The sequence below is a fragment of the Ovis canadensis genome, chromosome 22, assembly GCF_042477335.2.
Source record: "Ovis canadensis isolate MfBH-ARS-UI-01 breed Bighorn chromosome 22, ARS-UI_OviCan_v2, whole genome shotgun sequence".
Lineage (NCBI taxonomy): Eukaryota > Metazoa > Chordata > Mammalia > Artiodactyla > Bovidae > Ovis > Ovis canadensis.
Window position 1 is genome coordinate 29,787,034 of NC_091266.1, and position 23,341 is coordinate 29,810,374.

General features: G+C 38.1%; 1 protein-coding gene across 8 annotated transcripts in view; it reads left to right on the forward strand.

The window, feature by feature from the left end:
* Positions 1-21,751, forward strand: part of EXOC6 (exocyst complex component 6) — a 193,188-nt gene extending 171,437 nt beyond the window's left edge. For 7 of the 8 annotated variants that reach the window (XM_069567524.1, XM_069567526.1, XM_069567525.1 and 4 more), the window contains 2 exons: positions 19,394-19,506; positions 20,511-21,751. In XM_069567524.1, the coding sequence (XP_069423625.1) occupies positions 19,394-19,506; positions 20,511-20,643 (246 nt within the window). In that variant the 3' untranslated portion in view covers positions 20,644-21,751. Of the gene's footprint in view, positions 1-19,393; positions 19,511-20,510 lie in introns of those variants that run through there. The other variant, XM_069567529.1, reaches the window with a different exon arrangement.
* Positions 21,752-23,341: the final 1,590 nt, after the last annotated feature.

The window sequence follows — 23,341 nt, forward strand, 5'->3', positions numbered from 1 at the left end:
AAATTCTGAATATAAGCCAGTTCCTTTTAGTTTTTTTTTTTTTTCAACATTATCAATTTCTGGAACTTGACTATCCATATCCTGAGCCAGTTTGACTTCATATACTTGGAACAGGAGTATAGTACATACCATTTTTTAAAGAAGCAGCCCCTAAAACCCCTCTTCCCTTTGCAGATCTGTTTTCTTAATTACATATGTCATCAACACACATGCCATTTTCTTTCATGATAAATTCCAAATCTGGACCTCTCAACCTGCATGAGGTAACTCAACAGCCCGTTAGCCATGACTATTACTGATTTGATTCATTTGATTGTTCTTATATTCTACCACTTTATAGGCAGGTCTGTTAGGAATGATTTGCAGCTTTTTATTATAATTATTGTTTCCTTAAGCATTCAACTCCATGAGCAGGAATTGGTTATAACATAGATTGCATTGCATAAAGGTCCTTACCTGCCTTTAGATCAGGGATTCTAACCTGGGGATCACAGGTTGGTTTAGATTTATGCAAAATCTTTTCCTTATGTGCATATTTCTGAGAAGAGGGTCCAGTATTTTCAGTAGATTCGCAAAGGCATCATATGTAACCTAACAGCAGTTATCTCGCCACCACTGCTCCTAGGAAACTGAAAACTGAGCATGCACACACATCTTAAGACACCTTTGGAACAGGAAGTGTATAAGTAAATTAAACATTTGTTAGTGAAATCCTAGAAGTATTTGTAGTAAAAGGCATTATGTATGTATGGATTGTCATTTATTTATTTACTAACTCATTTATTCAACAAGTGTTTATTGAGTGCCTTCTATAGCCAGCTACTGGGTAAACAATTGAACAGCAGGCAATAAAAGAGCTCCATAATCTGAGAGATGAGTTAGCTAGTATCACAGAAGATAAAGTTGAAGATAAAGACTGTTCGATTCAGCAAGGTATCTTGGCTAATAGGATGGAAATTAGGGAGTGTAGAAAGAAAGCCATTGAAGAATCCAGATGGTGTGCTGAGGAGGACATTATCGTAGAGGAAATCGTCTAATATGATGGATTCCTCTTTGTCTTAATAACTACCGTGTGCTGTTAGGAAACTGTTTCCTGAACTATTTCAATGATTTAGTGAAATCTGTGTGGGAAAATGATGTATAATTTACTTATGGGAGAGATCTTTTTCATGGCACGCTTAATCTTTGTTGCTAAGATTAGTGGATTATATGAAACTTGCATTGTAGGGATCATAGTTCACTGAGTCAGCAGTTACCATCTCTTTGAGTATACTATACTTCATCAGGGTGATGGCAAGACTGGTGTGCCAGCTCTGTATCATGTTAAACCATGAGTGTAGTTCCTTCTAATAATATTGTTAAATAAGGAAAGTACCCTGGGAACCCACCTCTGTGTTCTCATTACCACTCTCACCTAATTTCTTCTGTTCTTTTCTGCATAGTCTGACAGTCTCTCTCTAACATGCCCTCAAATGGTTATAAAATTTAGGAAAGAACGTCAAGCGTACTTCACCAGAGAAAGATAGGAGAAACCTGATAAATGTATACTTGTGTTTGACTCAAACTGAACAACTTTGGTTTGTACCTAAAGGGACGTGAACGAGCCTTGAAAGTTATGAAGGAATTGTTAGGCCATAATTCTTGCCTTGGAGACTGGGTGTCTGCCAAGACTTTACTTTGAAATTTCTGTCTTCTGTTACTAATCTTGAGGCATCATAACATACAATTCTTTTGCCACTAGTCCAGTTTATTCTTTTATGATGAGGAAGAAGGCACTTTTAAATAACAATTATTTCCACTATAATTAAACAAATCTTCTTTTGTTTGCATTATATTTGTTACTATATTGTATACACATTCTGCTTGCTTAAACATGCCCCTCTGACTACTTCACAGGAACTTTCTTTAGAAGTTTTAAAGTCTTTGACTTCTTAAAGTATTAATGGGATTTGCCAAAGTTGTAGTATCCAAATGCTTGACTAGATATAGTAGCAGGACAACAAGCTTGTTCACACAGCTCCTCCAGCAAGCATTTTTCCCTTAGACAATCCTAAATTCATTTGAAGTGCCAGAGAATTAAAGGAAGACATTTGGGGGGTTTACTTCTGAATATAACAAGATCAGACATCTCGCAAAGTTTACCTCTAAGGTCCAGATATTAGAAAAGTATGCTGCCCTTTGGGAGAGCTTAGATTAGGAAGGATTAGGCTGTACCCGAATGGCTTTTGCCTTTCAGTGTCGTAATTCTGGTGCCTTACAGCTTATGCACTTAACTAGGTATGGAGTTTTATGCTCATACCTTCTTCAGTTATTGATTCAGATTCTAAGCTAATAAATTTTTGTGATATATTTAAGGGTAAAGGTTTGGAGCTGTTTTGTAGTTTTGGAAAGTTGCTCTCTAAATGATTTTTTGAAAGCAAGGGGAAAAAAACAACATAATAATTACAAAAATAATACATGTTTATGGTTCTTTTTGGTTTTTTAAGTGATTACAAATTTACAAGAAGTTACAAATACAGTTGAGAGAGGTCCTATGTGTACTTCACCCAGCTTCCCCAGTGGTAATTAATGTTTTGTATAGTTACCTGGAACGGAAAGTCAAGTGGGCCTTAGGAAGCATTGCTACAAACAAAGCTAGTGGAGATGATGGAATCCTAGTTGAACTATTTCAAATCCTAAAAGATGATGTTATGAAAGTGCTGTTCTCAATATGCCAGCAAATTTGGAAAACTCAGCAGTGGCCATGGGACTGGAACAGGTCAGTTTTCATTCCAATCCCAAAGAAGGGCAATGCCAAAGAATGTCCAAACTACCACACAGTTACACTTATCTTACACGCTAGCAAAGTAATGCTCAAAATTCTCCAAGCCAGCCTTCAACAGTACATGAACCGTGAACTTAACATGTTCACACTGGATTTAGAAAAGGCAGAGGAACCAGAGATCAAATTGCCAACACCCGTTGGATCATCGAAAAAGCAAGGGAATTCCAGAAAAGCATCTACTTGTGCTTTATTGATTATGCCAAAGGCTTTGACTGTGTAGATCACAACAAACTGTGGAAACTTCTTAAAGAGATGGGAATAGCAAACCACTTTACCTGCCTCCTGATAATTATGTATGCAGGTCAAGAAGCAACAGTTAGAACCGGACATGGAGCAACAGACTGGTTCCAAATTGGGAAAGGAGTACATCAAGACTGTATATTGTCACCCTGCTTATTTAACTTATGTGCAGAGTACATCATGCGAAATGCCAGGCTAGATCCAGATTGAAGCCCAAGCTGGAATCAAGATTGCTGGGAGAAATATCAATAACCTCAGATATGCAGATGATACCACCCTTATGGCAGAAAGTGAAGAGGAATTAAAGAGCCTCCTGATGAAAGTGAAAGAGGAGAGTGGAAAAGCTGGCTTAAAACTCAACATTCAGAAAATGAAGATTATGGCGTCCGGTCCTATCACTTCATGGCGAATAAATGGGGAAACAATGGAAACAGTGACAGACTTAATTTTCTTGGGCTCCAAAATCACTGCAGATGGCGACTGCAGCCATGAAATTAAAAGATGCTTGCTCCTTGGAAGAAAAACTATGACCAACCTAGACAGCATATTAAAAAGCAGAGACACTACTTTGCCAACAAAGGTCCGTCTAGTCAAAGCTGTGGTTTTTTCAGTAGTCATTAATGGATATGAGAGTTGGACCATAAAGAAAGCTGAATGCCAAAGAATTGATGCTTTTGAGCTGTAGTGTTGGAAAAGACTCTTAAGAGTCCCTTGGATTGTAAGGGGATTAAACCAGTCCATCCTAAAGGAAATCAGTCCTGAATATTCATTGGAAGGACTGATGCTGAAGCTGAAACTCCAATACTTTGGCTACCTGATGTGAAGAACCGACTCATTGGAAAAGGCCCTGATGCTGGGAAAGATTGAGGGCAGGAGGAGAAGGGGATGACAGAATATGAGATGATTGGTTGGCATCACCAACTCAACAGACATGAGTTTGAACAAGATCCAGGAGTTGGTGATGGACAGGGAAGCTTGGCGTGCTGCAGTCTGTGGGGTTGCAAAGAGTTAGACACGTCTGAGCGACTGAACTGAACTAATAGTTATCTACTGTTATTAAAATCAGAAAATTAACATTACATGCTCCCTGTTTAAACCACAAAAAAATCAATCATGTAGAAATGTATAGAAAGAAGGGCCTCATTTTTTTCCTCCTCTTCAGTCTCAGAATCATTGCTGTGCTTCCCTGTAGGCCTTTTAAAACGCACATTTAAACACACACACATGCATCCACTTTGTGCACACATGTAGAACTCTTTGCTTTGGGGGGGAATGGATCATATATGCTGTAATTTGTATTTTTCATGCAATACTGTGTTATTTCATATGGGTAAATATGAATCTGCTTTACTCTTTTTCATTTCTTGTTTGTGTAAGTGTGCATTTGGGCAAATATGGAAGATTCCTTATCTGTAAGTATTATAGTATGATTAGTTTTGATGTACATTTTCAGTGTGTTACTTAAGAAGTAAGCCTTTTTCCCCTTGGATTGGGAATTATAATCCAGTGCATAATGTAAACAGAGATAGTAATAAATTTAAAAATTTAAATCATTGATATTCTTGCTGTTTTTTTCACTGACAGGGATAGGTTAAAATTTTTAGAATAGTCTGCCATCAATAAAAAATAGTGATATTCTGGTTCTTAATAAATATTGTACAACCAGTAATATTAGATATAAAATCAGTATTTGATGCTTTCCAAAAGGGAACTTTATCCTTCCTCTCAAAATTAATTCACATTTTTGTTTAAATTCCAATTATTCATTTATAAGAAAAATTATTTTCTCTAATAATTTTTTCTTTTATTAAACAGAAATGTTTCTCTTTTTAATTATCAATTTCTTTGAGTTGTGAGGATAATTTATGAGAAGTTTAAATATTTAAATGCTTTGTCAGAAAGAATAATGTACTGTTTTTTTCACATACTAATGAATACTATAACCAGAAATACCATATCCACTGTTATGATCTTTTTGCAGCATAAAACAAAATTTACTTTTTTGGGCAACTAGGTTGCCCCTACTATATTTGCTATATCTAATGTGAAATCTTACAGAAGTGTTCTGAGAAACCTTACCAAGCATTTTTTATTGAAAGCAGATAGGTTATACATACAAATAAAAGGAAATCTTGTATAAATTAAACCATCCTAAATAAGTTATTTAAGCACTTAATTTGTAAATTTAGGAAATTAGATTCTAATCCTACTTTATATAAATTTGCACTAGACAATCTCCCTGAAACTCACTTTTTCTTTTATAAAGTATAGAAAAGTCTCCACTTAACTGGAATAAAATGGTCAAGTGAAAGTTATACACAAATATGATGTATGGTCTGAAATAGAGACAAAAATGAACAGGTGATTAGTGAACCTTGTGTAAAGACTATCAGAATCTTCCAGGTAATCTATGTGTGAAGGAGTCCCGAGAGTCAGGCTGTGTTTGTGCAAATCTTTTTTAGTGGCCTTATTAGAAGCTTTTCAGTTCAGTTCAGTCGCTCAGTTGTATCTGACTTTGTGACCCCATGAATTGCAGCACACCAGGCCTCCTTGTCCATCACCAGCTCCCGGAGTTCACTCAGACTCACGTCCATCGAGTCAGTGATGCCATCCAGCCATCTCATCCTCTGTCGTCCCCTTCTCCTCCTGCCCCCAATCCCTCCCAGCATCTGTGTAAATTTCTCTGCTTTTCTTTTGTGGCTATGTTTTTTCAGAGAGAAAACACTGTCCTTAAACTTTTGCTTCTCAGAGTGTTCTAGGAAATGTAATTTAGTTCAGTTCAACCAGCTTTTATAGAGTACCCTAAAAGAGAATTAAGAGAGATTATGCTGCCCTTGAAGGTCTCGTAATTTGGTTGGAAAGTGAGAACAGACATAACCCCCAGATTAGGTATATGTATATATTCCAAACTTTAGGAAGTTCTCAGTTGCCTGTAGAGCTGTCCATCCTCAAATTTAGATGGCTCAGGGAACTCAACACTGGTGACATTGAGCTAGCACTTGGAAGGAATGCATTCTACTCATATATTTATAAAAACATATATTAAAATAAATTCAGGTTAGTGTCTTTTAAGTTAGTAGTGAGTTAAGAGCCAAATATATAATACAGTCATGATGAAAATTTTTGCTAATATATATGGAAAGGATGTGATTTGCTGAAGGGATTAATTAATTGATTTGAGAATTAATCATTATAGTATTTTTGCCTGAACTTCCTTCTTAGGTATACATTACAATGCTTAGTTCTTAATGTTAAGTGATAGTTTAGTCCCTAAAGTATTTTACAATTTATAGTTCTTTTTCTTTGACTCTTTTCTGTTTTCTTAAATGTCAGATCATCTTCCAATTACCTTCAGTCTGTGAATCAGTGATTTTCATGGTCATGAAATCCTAAGATTTGAGACTTAAAAGAGATTTCAGAAAGTCTAACCAAACCTCCTCGAAGTTCTCTCTTTAACCAGGGCCCTTGCTGCTCTTCAGAGTCCTGAGACATCCACATTCAGAGGCCTCTCTGCCCTTTGAAAACCTCATGGCAGCCTTCACCGTTTCTTCCTGAATCTTGGTCATTATCATTTCTGGCACTTCCCAGGCATGCATCTTTCTTTCTAGAAGATTAAATATTTGATTGCTCAATAAAGTGAAGTATTTTCTCCCTGCTCTTTCTGCTCTCTTTATCCACTCCTTCCCACCTCCCCACCTGTTTCCTGTCTCATCCCCTGTTGTTTTGTTTACTCTGTACCTTCTCGATTCTTCTAGCCCTTTCTTTATACCTTCATTCCAATGTAAACAGCCCTACGGGGCTTTTATTCTGGGGCAGAATGTTTTCTCTGCTACCTAATTATGGAATTCTAAGGGGAATGCTAACCCTGTAGTAGTTCAGTAGTGGTAGCCACGTATTCTTCCACAAGCTGCACAGTGTGAAAGAGAAAATTGATGTTCTCCTAGGTCCTCTTTTCTGTTTATAGATTCATTGTTCTTCCACTCTTGAGTGAAAACTCCAGCCTCTGATACCTCCTTCATTCCTCACCATCACTGTCCATCTCTCCCTGTTGCTTTTGCAGTCACAGTTTATCTGTATTTGCACTCATCTTCCTTTCCTTCCTGCAGAATCAGATGATAGGTAGCCATTTTATTCACGGCTCTCTTGTCTTCCTTTTTTATGGGACTTTGTTTCATTACTCCTGTACCTTTCCTCTGCTTTATCCTTTTCCAAACTATCTTAGCCTAAAAACATATTCAGATCTTTCGTATCTGAGAGGAGGAAAGAAAGAGAATCTTGTTTGGCTTCCCCAGGGGCATGCGGGATCTCCCTTGACTAGGGATGAAACCCACGCCCCCTGCTTTGGGAACATGGAGTCGTAACCACTGCTCTGCTAGGGAAATCTGACAGTATCTTCTCTAGTCTCATTCTGGCTATTTCTGATCCTTTTTTCTCTCCTTTGTACCCAGATTCCTTAAGAGAATGAGTTAGAAGGGTTTATATCCTTATTTCCTCGTTTCTCATTGATTCTTCAATCCTACCTGCTCTGCTACACTGCTAACCGAAACAGTATTCACCAGGGAAGACCAGTGGACACTTTCAGCCCTTATCTTACTGGTTCTTCCTACTGCATCTGGTAATGTTGATCATATCCTCTCCAATTTTCTCTTCTTCAAAGACTATATTCTCTTAACATTGTTTTTCTGTCTCTTTTGTGACTTTCTTTTCAGCTACTCCCTGATTGTTGGTGTCTCTGAGGTTTTGTTCTTAGGACACCTCCCAGTATACACTTCACCTGGGTGAACTCGTCCATTCTCATCTTATCTCTGACAGAAATGCTATATCCAGTTGCTTGGTAGACACTTCCACTGAGATGTGTGTCTTACATCTTGTGTGGCTAAAGCTCTCAACACATCATCTTCCCTCATTCTGGATCACATCTTCTTTCCATTTTCTCTGTTTCGATTGATGGTACCACTCTGCTGTATCCCGCATCTAGTCATTCATCATGCCCTGGGGATTTTTCCTCCTAAATATTTCTCAAACCCATCCTCTTCTTTCCATCCTAACTACCTGCCTACTACCTATCCATCATCTTCTCCCCATCCCATGGGTAAAATCTTTCAATGGCTATCCAGAGTTCCTAAACAAGACATGCATGTCTTTTTATGACCTAGCCCTTGTCCCCTTCTCCAGTCTGTCTTGTGCTACCTACTTCCTTACTTGTATTTCAGTTCAGCAACACTATAAAGTGCATTATATTCCCCATAAGCAAAACTATTTCTTATCTTTGTACCTTTTTTCATGCTGTCCCATCTGTTTGAAAAAACCACCACTCTTCCTTTGGTTAACTCCTTTATTAAACCCGGTTTGGGTACCATCTAAGATAATTCCTTGGGTTTGCATCTCACGCTCCTAAGCAAGAGAAGGCTCTAATAATAATAACCTACACATAACTCTATCAGTGTAATTCACATGTTCATAATTATGTTTGTATTATCTCTTCCATTACACTTAGGAACTCCTTGAATCCAAACACTGGGTCATCATCTTTTAATTGCTAGTGTCAAATAGAGTATGTGTCATGTATAAACACAGTCCCTTCATTTTATGAAAGAGGAAGTTGAAATCCAGAGTTTATTACTACCTTAGATGATTAATTCAAAATGAAAGCTGATTTTAAAAACTTAATTGGAAGAGAATTTAATAAGGTATAGATATAAATACTCTGTTGGTGTCAAAAGAAAAAGCATTAAAAAAAATTTTTTTTTGACCATGCTGTGAGACATGTACGATCTTAGTTTCCCAACTTGGGATTGAATTCCCATACTCCTTGCAGTGGAAGCTCAGAGTCTTAACCACTGGACTGCCAGGGAAATCCCCAAACAGCACTTCTTATCCAAGTGAAATATGATCAAATAAACCAAGTCATATCCATAGAGTATTGATTATGTGAGACATTGGAGGAGCCTGAGTTTTCCAAACCAAATAGTACCTGATTTCTAACATCCTACAGCACTAAAACCTAATGTCAGATATTTTTAAATTATTGTGGGGGGGAAATGCTGATTCTTTTTAAGTTGTAGTGTTTGTTGAATCATTCTTTAAAATAATTGACTATTCTCTTAATTAACCCAGTTTCTGCTTAAGAATTAAATTCCTTTTTAAAAAGAATACTAACTTATTTTCAACTTCTCTGTAAATACTTAAAGAATGCTTCCAAGTTTCTTACCTATTTATTAACCCTCTTTCCCCTTCTTTGTCTTCCTAATTATCAGCAAACTTTCACCTCCTCAACTATGTTGAGGGCACTGGGCCAGGCGCCGTTTTATGTATTACAAAGAAGAGATGCTGCGGCTCAAATTTTTTCCGATGGCCTAGTGTAAAGATGTTTATGCAGAGTGTCAATGGAAACACAATTATCTTAACAGGATGACACAGCCTATTTTGCTTAGAAATGTCCTAATTTCCTGTTTAGGTTATCCAGAGGTCAGGTAGGGATTTCTTTTTGCACTCCCATAGTGCAGATTCACATCCTGCCAGCCTTGTAGGACTTAGATCACAAGCCCTTTAATTCCACTGGCTGCGTTTATCTCCCCAAGAAAGTAAGTCCTTCCTCTGTTGTTTTTATTTAGTTTCTCCTTTTGTATTTTACTGCTAAAACCTGTAGTGAAAGTGATGCCAATAGCTGTTTACCCATAGCTGCTTCTTAACTAAGGGGCATCTTAAAGTTTGCATTGTTGCCCCTTTGAAGTTCACATCACAGTGCTGTTACTGTTATCCTGTCCAGAGAGTTACCAGTTACCTAGGTGGTCTGCAATCTATGGGGTAGCACAGAGTCAGACACGACTGAAGTTACTGAGCAGCAGCAGCAGCAGCAGAGAGTTACCAGAGAGCTGTAACTAAGCACTCAGGCATCGTCAATCCCAAAGTAAACTGGAACCTTCTACATACCTACCACCTTCGTGAATTAGCTTCTGCATGTAGTTTTGTAACTGCCCCCCACCTTTTTCATATTTAGTTATGCCTTGGGGCTATGGAAAAACCAAATTTATCTGTGAAAACAGACTAAGCAGCAAGTGTTCTGACGCATTTATTGAGCAAATTATTATATCTGACAAAAAGGTAATTACATAGTTAGGTCTGAATAATTGTTTAGTCCCCAAGTCATGTCCCACTCTGCAACCCTGTGGAATGCAGTATGCCAGGCTTCCCTGTCCTTCACCATCTCCCGGAGTTTGCTGAAACTCATGTCCATCGAGTCCGTGATGCATCTCATCCTTTTGTCACCCCTTTCTCCTGCCCTCAGTCTTTCCCAGCATCAGGGTCTTTTCCAGTGAGTCGGCTCTTTGCATCAGGGAGCCAGAGTATTGGAGCTTCAGCTTCAGCATCAGTGCTTCCAGTGAATATTGAGGGTTAATTTCCTTTAGGATTGACTGGTTTGATCTTCTCGCTATCCAAGGGACCCTCAAGAGGCTTCTCCAGCACCACAGTTCCAGAGCATCAGTTCTTTGGTACTCAGCCTTCTTTATGGTCCAACTCTCACATCCGTACAAATCGAACCTGGGTCTCCTACATTGCAGGCAGCTCTTTTTTTTTTACTGTCTGAGCCTTCTGGGAAGCCCCTGGATAATTAGAGGTTAATAAATTATTTAACATAAGTAGGTGCCTTTTAGATTTAGAAAAATAAAAAATACATATATTTTTAAGTTGAATAAAAATTACAAAATCTATTATAAGGTTTGAAAGAAAAAAATTAATGATGATGCAAGCCCCATTAAATATTTCAAACAAATATTCACCAAGATATTATAGTATTCTTTGTCTTTAATATAGACCACAAATGTCCTTATTTTCCTTATTCCATCATGCTAAGTACAGTAGACTAGCTAACTCTGTATTCTTTGGGAATCTAAGGGAAATTGGCAAAGGGCCTGTATTTATTAATATATTCTAGGACATAAAACAGAGACCTTTATCTCTAGAAAGCTGAACAAATGAGACATGCATCTGAAATTCACTTCCCCACTTCACCAAAAATTTCTTGCAAGGACTAGAACTGGGGTATTTGCTTTGTCAGTGCCTGCTAAGTTATTACCCCGTAGAAACTCTCCCCCTTTTCCTCCTGAGGCATTTAGGATATAATGGTCATGTTGTGTTTCATTTGTCTCAAATGGCCTGAGTTCCATTTCAAAGAATAGAATGATAATATGTATTGGGGCCTGAAGTATTTAGTTTTAATTTTAGTTTAGCTTTGTTTTTTCAAAAGCCAAAAGTCAGTGTTTATAACTAGTGACAAATTATAAATAATATATATTATTTGACTTGCTAAAATTTTATAGTAAAACATACATCACTAATTACATTTAAGACTAAATTAACCCAGCTGTTAGTGTCTCCAAGTTTTCATTTGCATTATTTTAAAACACAACCATGGGGAGGAGAGGGGAGGAGTAGCCACTTAGATTCTTACAAATTTTAAAAATGGTTATCCTCTCCCTCTTGTTCTTCTTAATAAATGTACTCTACAGGAGTACTTAAAGAAATCTCAGCCCAGTCTAGCTTCTCTCATTTGAGCAACTGCTATATCCTGGAGTAAAGACACATTGGCATACAGTTCTTCTTCACTGGCTGATCCACACTGTTTTCCTTTGTTGTTTGAGTTCTTCCAAAGTCAGTTCATATTAGCAGATCTTATTTTTTCAGAGCTGCAATGACAGAATGACTCATCATGGAGAACTAAAAGTTTAGTGAGCACCTCACATCATGAGTTTCAAGGTTTGATTTCTTTAGTATTGGAAGTCTGAGCTTCATTGGCAAAGTCATTACATAACTCCCTGTTATATAAGTGTGGCAGATGACGTAATGAATCCAGATAGAAAATTAAAGGTATGACCCAGGAATGTTTATTTAGCATGTTTGATTGTCACATCACTGATGACTAAAGGTAGTCTCAGGAGCAGGACTTTGGTTATGAAATATTTCACTATATTCTATATCACAGATTAAATCAAAGAGACTATCTGGCTTTCAGAATAATATAAGGCATTACTAAAAATTCAGATTGTAAATAGTAAAGTAAATGATAACATAGCTAGCTTATTAGTAAATATGATGTGGGCTCTGCCTAGACATGACCTTTGTGTCAAAAGGTAACATTTGCTTGGTTCCTGCTATATACCAGGTACTGGGCCAAATGTGAAGGTACAGATGTTAAGCAAAACAAGTCACCAGCTTTGAGGCACTTACAAAGTACATTAATAGAAAGGAGAAAAGGTTTCACTACTGGCGTATAAGAAAAAGTCGGGTTGCGTTAGCCATGCATCATCCAGACTACAGAAGGAATTACTGATATTTGATTCTTCAGTGGGTAGACAGACATAGTACCTGTGATATCAGCATAGCGTGAAAAACAGTGTGATAGAGATTTTGTGAAGGGGGATGTGAGGACGCGCGAAAGAGAGCAGCCAACCCACTGTGGTCTGGGGAGGCTTCCTGAGAGAAGTGAATCCAGACCTAAATTGTATGGAATAAGTGAGAGTTCCCTGGGTCCAGAAGGAGGAAAAAGGGACTCAGAGAAGAAAATGACAGTTTCATGGGGGATTGTCATGGTTTTTAAGAGAACTCTGAATAGTTCCTTGTTTAGGAGCTTAAATTCCAAGGCAGGAGAGGAAGCCAAAAGATCACTTTGCATGTCATGTTAAGGAACTGGAACTTTATCTTGTAGGAGCCGGGAAGTCATTGAAAGTTTTAGGTAAGTGAATGATATGATCAGATATGTATTTCAGCTGCTTCTCTCTGGCAGCAGTGTGGAGGTTGATGGATCCTGGGGAGCAGACAGAGGGCATAGGCAAGACCAAAGGCCCCAGGGGACAGAACGTGATATCTAAATCTAGGACAGTAGTAATAGCAGTGGTGGAAAGTAGATAGCAAGTGAATTCAAGAAATATTTAGGAAAAAAATATTTAAGACACTAGGTTGACATAATTTGGCAATAAATAAGGTGCTTGAGTTGTGAGAGAGAAGATTCAAAGCAGAGTGAATGCAGATTTCTGGTTTGGGTAATTAGGTAAGTGCTAGCACTGAGTGTGTGACTCACCTCACAACATGAGGCAACCAAACAAGGTACTCATGAAGAAAAACAAGCTACATATATATGTGAAGGTAGCATGCAAATCAAAATGACACTCTACTTGAGCAAAATATCTGAAATGTTCTTTTCTATTTGGCTAGTTACTAGGTTTTTTGTATTTTAGAAGTAGAAGATAAAAAAGTTATTTAGGGGGAGAGGGCTGTGCCTCATGTCATGCAAGATCTCAGTTCCCCAACCAGGGATAGAACTCATGCTCCCTGCAGTGGAGGCACAAAGTCTTAACTCCTGGACTGCCAGGAAAGTCCAAAAAAATTCTTCATAATAGTTTACTAATATCTGTCTGGATTCATAAAGAACTTTTTAGGAAACTTCAGTTAAATATCTTTTGTTATGTGAGTTTAAATATATAAATATTTTAAACCCCAATTGCCAAAAGAATTATTTAAAATTCAACTATATAAGGTGGTAATATTCTTACATAACTAAACGGAAAGTCAAAAGATCCTCTTAAAAGTTTCTGTAACCAATTCTACTCCCAGATATACACCCAAGAGTAAAACGCATGTCCACCCAAAAACGTGTTCATAGCAGTATTACTTATAATAGCTCCTGAATGGGAATAACCCAGATGTTCAGTAACTGATAAATGGATAAGCAAATGTGATATATCCATATAACAGAATGTTATTTGGCAGTAAAGAGGAATGAATTACTGATACCTGCTACAACATGGATAAACCTTAAAATACTATGTTAAGTAAAAGAAACTGGACGCACAAAAAACATATGTTATGTGACTCCACTTTGGAGACTGACTGCTAATGGGTATGTGTGGGGTGATAAAAATGTTCTCAAATTGATTGAGGTGGTTGGAGAATTCCATGAATGTACTCAGGATAAATTGGACCATGTATGAAATATATCTCAAAACTGTTAAAAAAAAATTTTAAGGTGATGCAAGAAGAAACAGAAGTTTAATTATATTAAAATTATAAAAGCAAAAATAGAGAAAAATTATTATAACTATCAAAAATAGGAAGGTAGTATAAGTAAGATAAATCCTCATATATGCTAACTGTATGATGATAAATAAAAACAAGAAAAATAGGTATATTTAAAAATATTGAGGTAATCACCAGTATTAGAAGGAGTTAACATGACTGTGTCTGAGAATGGAAAGTGTAGGATAGTGGACTGTTGATTTTATGATGTGGCCCATTTGATTATTAACCATGTATTACTTGATAAAATTAATCTTAATAAAGAAATAGACCACATAAAATCAAACACATATATGTATCTGCATGGTCTTTTAGCCATGGTAGTGACCAAGAAATTCGAGATAAAGTAAATACAGATGTGTATAAATCTGATGATGTAAATTCCTTTTGCCTCTTTTTTCCCCAAATTCCAAACCAACCTAGTAGTTATCTAGGACTACTACTTGGCTTATCATCAGAAATACTTTAGGAACATTCTGCTTCTGCTGTGTGCAGTTCACTGGAGTTAAGTGACTTGAAGAGAAGAATGCCTTTAAGCCACAATGTGCTGAGACCTTGCTCCTGATCCTCACGTAGTTAGGAGTGGAAAGGCTGGCTGAGAGTGGGTTTGGCAGATGGACTATTTGAAGAGGGCAGGCATGGGTTAGGGGTCAGGTGTATCAGAGAGTCAAAAGGCAGCACGAGGGCAGTGAACACCTGGAGGCAAAAAAATGAAGTGGATAGAAGCTCAACACTGCTTCTTTAGTTTTTGCCCAAGCCCCCTCTATCTGCTACTGAAAATTCTTTTCTGCGCAGCATGTGGAATTTTCCAAATGTGTTTTCAGATAGCTGGAAAGGGGTAAAAGCCAAGTGCTTTAAAAAGCATATGGAGCTCATCATTTGATTTCAACATCTATTTAGAAAAAGCACTTGTATTCCCTCTCCCCAATTGTGGCCAATTTAATAAGACCCATTTTTCTTGAATCCCCAGTGCCTAATTACTGATACTTCTTGCTTAAAGCTACATGCTGGTTTAGGATTTTTGTTGTCGTTTAAGTCTCTGAAGCACTCTAGGAACCCTTGCTCTGGCTTTGTTTTTTTGGAAGCAAAGGGAAAATGATCTCCTGGTTTACTTTTGGAATCTGCAAAGCAACTTTGAGGTCCCAGGTGGGTTTAGTGTTTGGAAAGGGGAATTTGGGGGACTAAGGTTGACCCTGAGCCCCCAGATCACTGTTCACATTTACAAAAGCAAACCTGGTATCCCCAATTGCTTTTCTCTTGAGGTTGGCTTAACTTTATTTATCTTCTGCCTTGGGTCACTGCCCCTGAGGTGCTTCAAAAGCAAAACCCAAAGACCCAAAACAAAGAAAGCTAAACCAGATTCAAGGAAAAAATGACCTAGCACTCTGGGTTCACTTTTACAAAGGCAAAAAGTCACTTCAAGAGTTCCATAGAATGGTTTTAAGTCGGCCTAGATTCATTGTGTCCTTTGCACAAAGTGATCTCAACAGGTCTGAGACCCCAAGTTTCTTGGGTGTAGATTTGGAGTGCAGTTTAGGATGGGAAGCTGTCAGCGGGCTAAATGCTTTGACACAGACTAACTCTCCAGTGATTCTGAAGCGATTCTCAACTATTTTGAGCATATAAATGGACCACCCATGCAACCATTTCTTTTCTTAAGCCGAATGTTTTTGTTTGCTGGACATAGGTAGGAATCACTGAGGAAATGAAACGTACAACTTATTTTAAAAAGTTGGCATAAATCCACCTTATATTATCAGATTAGTTATGAGGGATGTTTTTGAATCCTTGGTAAAAAAAAAAAAAAGGTTACTAATTTTAGATAATCTTATAAATCGTGATGAAATAGAACTGAGACACGTTATTTTGCTATTCATTTTTGTATGATCCATACTTTGCTTACTTCCCCAAAGGATTTAAGATGGAATTACTTTACTTGACTATTGGAACAAACCCATTTTTAGAACCTAATACCAATTTTTGTTATAATGTGCCTGACTTTATCCTTTAATAAGTAATTGTAAAACTGCTTGTGGATAATCTAGGGGAGATTTTTGTTTTTGTTCCTGTTTGATCTACATCTTTGAATTTCAGTTATATGTGTTAACTAATAAATTCACCTGTTGAGCCCATGTCTCACAGTTTATTTACAAGACTGAGGGAGAATTTTTGTGATTAATAACAGATGTATTATTTGTGTACTGCCATCTGAAGGAAGCAAAACTTGAGACAGAGAAGTGAAGTTTTCCTTAAGGACGGAGTACATCCTGTGAAACCACAATGAATGTGAGAGGCATTCCCAAAGCAGTGACTCGTGTGGAGTGAAGAAGTCGGTGGCACCACTCCAGTTTCCTCATCCCTTCCTGTCACACTCTGGCTCCAGAGCAGTCATGTTTTAAAACCATCCCAGAAACCTGGGATCCTGCTTCTTGGTCAAAATAGGCACAGGTAGCAGCTTGTAGAAATGGACTCAGTCCATGAACCTGGCCTGGCGTAGTGTTAGGTAGAACCCAAGAATAATGCCCTAGTTTTGTGTTACATCTTTCATCTCAAAAGAACTGTACTTTCAGAGTGAAAAAGGATCTTATAATTGTTATGGATGGAGGGATACCCGTAGTCCATTTAGAAAAAGCAGTGCTTTTTTCTCTAAGTTCATGTACCTGAATTAACATTAGACCCAATGCCTTCTAATGAGGAAATCTATCCTCTGTATCAAGCCCCTGATGTCAAGAGCCGACTCATTGGAAAAGACCCTGATGCTGGCAAAGGTTGAAGGCAGGAGGAGAAGGGGACGACAGAGGATGAGTTGGTTGGATGGTATCACTGACTCAGTGGACTTGAGTTTGAGCAGGCTCTGGTGGACAGGGAAACCTGCTCACTGCAGTCCATGGGGTAGCAGAGTCAGACACAACTTAGTGACTGAACAACAACAGATGGGCAGTTAGGTTAAATTTTGTGGTTCCTGTAATTTCTAAAGAAATTTCTAGTGATAAGAACTTTGCATATGAGTGTCCGACCTTGTGAAAAAAGAGAATAGTATTTCTTTATCTAGGAAAGTCTGTTTCTGTGCTGTAAAAGAATCACTTCTGTACTCACAGTTGGAGTTGGTGTAGGTTTTAAACTCATTAAATGGGCTCCTCCTTTCTCACCTGGGGGTAGATCAGCCCTTATTTTAAGGCCTTTTCCTCTTCCAAATCCCAAAGGTCATCTTGCTGTTGCTTTTCGGAAAGAAAGGGAATTTGCAGCCAGTACATTAAGTGGTTACTTTCTGCTGACTGTGCGCATGCCCACACACACTTGAGCAAACACAAATGCATACCTGAAAGAGGACTCCTTCAAAATGAGGCTTTTAACAACTGTGTGAGGGGAATTCATTATTGGTATTTATTGGGGGAAAATAATGTATGTATGTAAACCTTATGAAAATAAAGACAATCACTGTTACCCATAATCCCACCATACAAATTACAGCTATTCTTAACATTTTCTCAAATTTTATTCCAGTCTCTTTTGATGGGTTTTTATGTGATTTTTATTAGTAATGTTTATCATAAGCTTCTTCCCAAGTTATTTAAAATTCTGTGTAAGCATTGATTTGAATAACCAATCTATACATAGATAGATATACCTCACTATTTAACCCTTCTGTTAACATTGAGATTTAACCTGTTTTCAGTGTTTTTTTTCCTTCTTCAATTTTTGATAACACAAATAACATTTTTGAGATTAATATATTTGTTGATAAAATTTTATTTACCTTTATTGTTGTTCACTGAAGTTAGATTCCTAGAAGTAGGATTACAGAGTCAAAGGGAATGGCCATTTTTTAAATAAGGTTCTTAAATACATAATGCAAACTCACATTCTAGAGAAGTTACATTAATTTATATTTTCATTGCAGAGTGTAGAAAATAACTATTCCTCCTTGTGAAAGAAGGGGGAACGTTGCTTTAGCAAGAGTAAAAAATTACACAGAACTTGGAGTACTTCCCTTTTCTTTTTCAGTGTATTCTTTTAACATTGTCTCAGTGCAGTTTCTGTACCAGTGTCTTAACATTTGGTATGGCCTAGAATGTTGTCTGAAAGGAAAAATAGCCTGGCTTTTCATATTAGTAGCCAACATTTTCATTATAGAATTTTCTTCTTTGTACAACAAAGTCTCTAATTAGTAGAGAGGGGAAGAGTCAAACAAATCCATTGTCCTCCTAAGGAAGAGCTAGTTTCTTGTAACTTTTCTCTAGTTTTTAACCACCCCAGAAGTTTTCTCTCAGAGTCAGTGGATTGGCTCATGTATTCTATGAGTGAATACAAATACTTCATTTGAAAGCAAAACCAGTACACCCCTTACTTGTAAAGTGAGCTAAGACAAAAGAAAGAATAATATAGAAACTGAAGGAAGGTAGTAAGTAAAGCATTTAGCTTTCTGAAACAGTTCAGATGGGGATAGGAAGTTGGTCTTAAATGGCTTAAAGGGGATTAGGGTTTTAAAGTTGGATAAGGAGTTTGGTGCTTTGGTTTAGGCATGGCATTGCTTTTAAAAGATTACTTCTATATTTGACAACAATTCTAACTGGAGATTATAAAGCAAATAGTCAATTTTAAAACACTATGGAAAACAAGAGGGTTTCCTTTTTGTTGTTGTTTGTTTTTACAAAATGATTGCCTAGAGTTAACAAGCTGAGTCCTGAAGACCTCATTTCATAACACTACTGAGGATCTATCACCAGGGAGAATCCAGCAGAGGTTGTTTAATGCACTTCATTGAGATTATCTGAGCTTTTTGGTTTAAATTACTTTGGGAAAGTCTAGGTGTAAACGACTTCTTTGAAAGGTAAACATACTTAACCTCTAAAAAAAAAAAAGGTTCAATTTAAATTCTTCAGTTAGCAGCAACCTTTACTAATTAAATCTGAGTATGAACCAAATGTGTAAAGATTAAATCTCTGTACATCAGAACAAGTGTTAATATATTTATATAAAAGTGTTTTCATTATTTTACAATTATTTGAAAATGCAATGAAGTACTTTATTAGAAAGGCAACCCCTGACAATTTTAGTTATTTCAAAAGTGAAAAGATACTATACACTACATTGGTTGTAAAATGTAGTTAATGAAGTTTTAAAAATAAGATTGGTTATTCTGTTCCATCTGAGAAGCAGGTTATATTCAAATGGATCAAGATTAGCATATGCTTTATGTATTAGCTGTGGATAAATAGTCAAAAATTGCTTTAACATTTTTCCCATCTTCCTCAGCTCCTCGACCTGTTTATGGTTTGGGACTGGTCTACTTATCTAGCTGATTATGGTCAGCCAGCGTCTAAGTACCTTCGGGTGAATCCAAACACAGCCCTTACTCTTTTGGAGAAGTGAGTATACTCTGAAAGCTTCGCATATCATTTTAACAGCTGGTAATTCAGTGATAATTGAAGAACTGGAGATTTTTAATCAAAAGAGAAGTGTCTACATGGAGCTTAAAAGTTCAGTTCATTTTAATGATCAAAATATAAGCCTCCTTCTTTCTTGCCTTCAGTGTTGGTACAGATTTTTATGAGATTTGTTTGTGTTGATATGAACTAAAAATTTTTCCTATTGTGTCCTCAGTATCTGGCTTAATTAGCTTTAGAAAGGGACTAGAATGAGTTTGCCATCAGTGCTATCTAAAGCCTACCATGATGGGCTTGGATTCCTTACAGGTAGAGAAGTATGCCTTTTGAAAAAATATTATAAAATCTGAACTAACAGAACACTTACTGGCGCATCTTGTCCAAAAAACAAGTGTTGGTGTTTCTTTTCCTTCTCATTATGGAGCATGTTTTCTTTTCTCTGTATCATATTTCAGATATCACTATTAAAAATTTCAATTTTTGCATTGAAAGTGTGTCTTATTTTCCCACATTTCAAACTATCTGTGGTGTATTTGATTTGAGAAGGATACAAGGAACTGTTTAAATTGTTTTACAGTGCCATGAAACACCACTGAGGCAAAAAAAATTACTGCTTTAAATTTTCTATTGTTTTTCCTTTCACCTTGTCTTGCTATGAGGGTGATTTTCAGAGTCCGTAGAGGGTGTGTATTTTAGCATACTTTATGGAATGATAATAGAAAATAGTATCATGTAAGAAAACATGCTTTTAGATTTATATACTAATGCAAAAACACCATTTCATACAGAATGCAAAATAAAGCTGCCAATATTTTCTGTGGTTGCTATCTCTGTAACTCTATTAGTAATACCTATTTTCTTTGAAGTATATTTTTCAAGCATAGATTTAGTGTGAGATAACACAGAGCATGCCAGGATATTTTAGTTGTTACAGTATAACTTTTAAATTCCTTTTATTAAGCTTCTTCATTCACATATATTCCTAGGATGAAGGATACTAGCAAAAAGAACAATATATTTGCTCAATTCAGGAAGAATGATCGAGACAAACAGAAGTTGATAGAGACAGTTGTGAAACAGCTGAAAAGTTTGGTGAATGGTATGTCCCAACACACATAGCCTTCACATCGTTTGCACTCAGTGACACCAAATCTGTGACTCAACATTGATCTCTAACGGGCAATGGTCATGATAAATTGTTTGCAGAATTAAAAAATACATTAGAGAAAAGACACTGATGAGAGCTTAGAAACAAGAATTATAAATATCATTTGTATGGATTTTTAAATAATTGAATACTATTTTATATATGGAAAATGTGACATTAATTTTTTTCACTTCTAGGGAAAAAAGGCAAAACTGTAATATATAAATCATGTCAAAAATTGTACATGTAACTGATTGTGTAAATACATTAGAAGAACTTACGCCTCTATAGGTGTTTTTTCTATTTAGACTTCAGTGATTGTTCTGGTTGTTTTTTTTTTCTTCCCAGTATCTGGTTTTGGAATGCAATCATGTATGGCATTTCCCTGACATTTTCTGACTTGTAGCTTTAATTTTCACCTCACTAGTATTTAAGTAGACTAAATTGTCTAATTCTGCTGATTCTGAGGGAGGAAATAGACAAATATTTAAAGGAACCTGAAATTGAACTTAATTTAACCCAATAAGAATGTGAATTACTTGTTCTACTTGGGTGGTTTAATTTAATCTGAATATGAAGAAAAGGTATTTGTTGTTTCTGTTCAGCAGGGTTAATATTTCTAACTATACTGTTTGTAGCTGACCCCATTTATTTGGTTTGGTTTGGTTCAAGTTAGGGGGACAGAAACTGAGTGGGGCTGACCACTTCAGGTGCCACTTGTGCTAGGAGAGACATACTCCTGCACAGAGAAGTTACCACAGGGGTCAGGTTACTTTCTTCAAGGCGAAGACCTCAGTGCTGGATCCTTATTGCAGAAACAAGTCAAACCAAAATGAACTCTGGAAAACCTAAAACGAATGTACATTTTACTCTGTGTAAATTACTGTGGTCCAAATGGTAATATCAATCTGATCCTTACTTTGTCTTCATTGTATTTATGCTGAATAATCCTTTTGCATTTTCAGAATTTATGCCTGTAAGAAACTTATATTTGACTCTGTAAAATAAGTGTAAAGAATTATATGTGCATTTCTTGATTTTGTGATTAAATATTAAAAAGGTTGAGCAAGTTGCTGAAAATTCATTGCTGTTGCATCTGTTTAGAGTTTCCTGATTTAAAACAACTGCTTTCTTCAGAAAGGCTGTTATTTAGTTACTGAAATGGGAGTATCGCCAAAACGAAGAAAACAAGCATTTATTCTCTTGACCATCTCTAATCCTAAAGTATTTGACGTTTTTAAAAATATTATATGGAAAACATGGTTACTTCTAGGTACAATACAATACATTCTGGAAGTTACTAGTAAACGGCGAGCTGCTAGTTGTCTTTGAGAACTGGAAAGCGGTGGCCCTCGAGTGCTTTACCCAGCGCTCCAGGGCACCTGGGACGTCTTCCCGGCTTGGGCTGAGGCGTCCCGGATTCAGAGACGCCGCCTTTTCACTGTTTGGAGCAGACCACTGTGGGTTCGCAGCGGCGATGGTCTTGAGTTTACTTTTCTCAGGCAAACATGCACCCGGCAATCCCCACCACCACCCCGCCCCGAAACACGCACACCCCTCGGGTTGAGCCGTAGTGACTAGGACGCCCGAGTCCTGGCCATTTAGGGCCCCACAAGAAGCCCGAAAAGCAACTATGTAGCCTGATGGGATGGAAGGATACAAAGGGGGAGGGATCGGTGAATTTGGTCCTCGAGACCCGAAAGGCGCCCGGGGATGTCTGCTCCTCGTGGGGTTGGTGGGGGGGGGGGGGTCTCCGTGAAGCTTTGGGCAGCAGTGACACTATCCCCTTTTGAAGGGTTCTGGAGGTGGTGGACCGGAGACCTCGAAGGGGAGGGGATGTCGAAGAATCGCAACCCGGGCCATCCTTTGTAGGATCGAAGACCGCAATTTCCCTGAAATAAAAGCAGAGCAAAGGGGAGAACGCCTATCCCTTTTGACCTTGAAGTGCCGTGGGAGCCTTGGGAACCGGCACTGAAGTTAGAGAGAGCCCCGTTAGCTCCCTGCGCTAGGTCAGCCCACTCGCCGAGCTCCTGCTTGGAGTCGGGAAGTGCTTGGCGCGAAACCGCAGGCCCCGCCCGAGGATCCGCGTCCGGCACGGCACGGCTGAGCGGTAGCGCAGCAGTTGCTGCCACTCCCCACACCAGCCCCCTGGGGAGCGCGCTGCTGCCCACCGCCTCCAATCATTACCCTGCGTGGAGCGCCTTAAATATGCAGAGGCGCGTCACGTCGTGTGGATCGGGATCAATCCGCAGGGAGCAATCCAGTATCTATATAAATGTTGCCTGGGTAGGCCGAGAAGAGTTAAAAGGCTGGAGAAGAGAGAGGTGGGCGGGGGTCTACACAACCCTGGTGAGCGCAGCCCTGGTTGGCAAACTGGTGAGTTGCTCCTCTCTTTGCCCTCCCTCGCTTCTTCTATCGAAGGAGTGCTGACCCAGGGAGGTGGGAGGTGCTCGGCGCGAGTGGTCCTGAGGCAGCCCGCACCCTCGCAAGGAGGTGGCATTTTGGCCCGGGAGCCATCGGACTCAGGGAAAAAATCCTGAGCTCGCCGGTCTCTATGAAGGCACGTTCCCTAAGGGCGCGTGGTCACTGCGATCCTCCGCTGCCCCTCTGCTTGTAGAGCGAAGCCCCTGGTAAATCTCAGTTCTGGTCCCCAAGCCCCCGGGCCCTTTC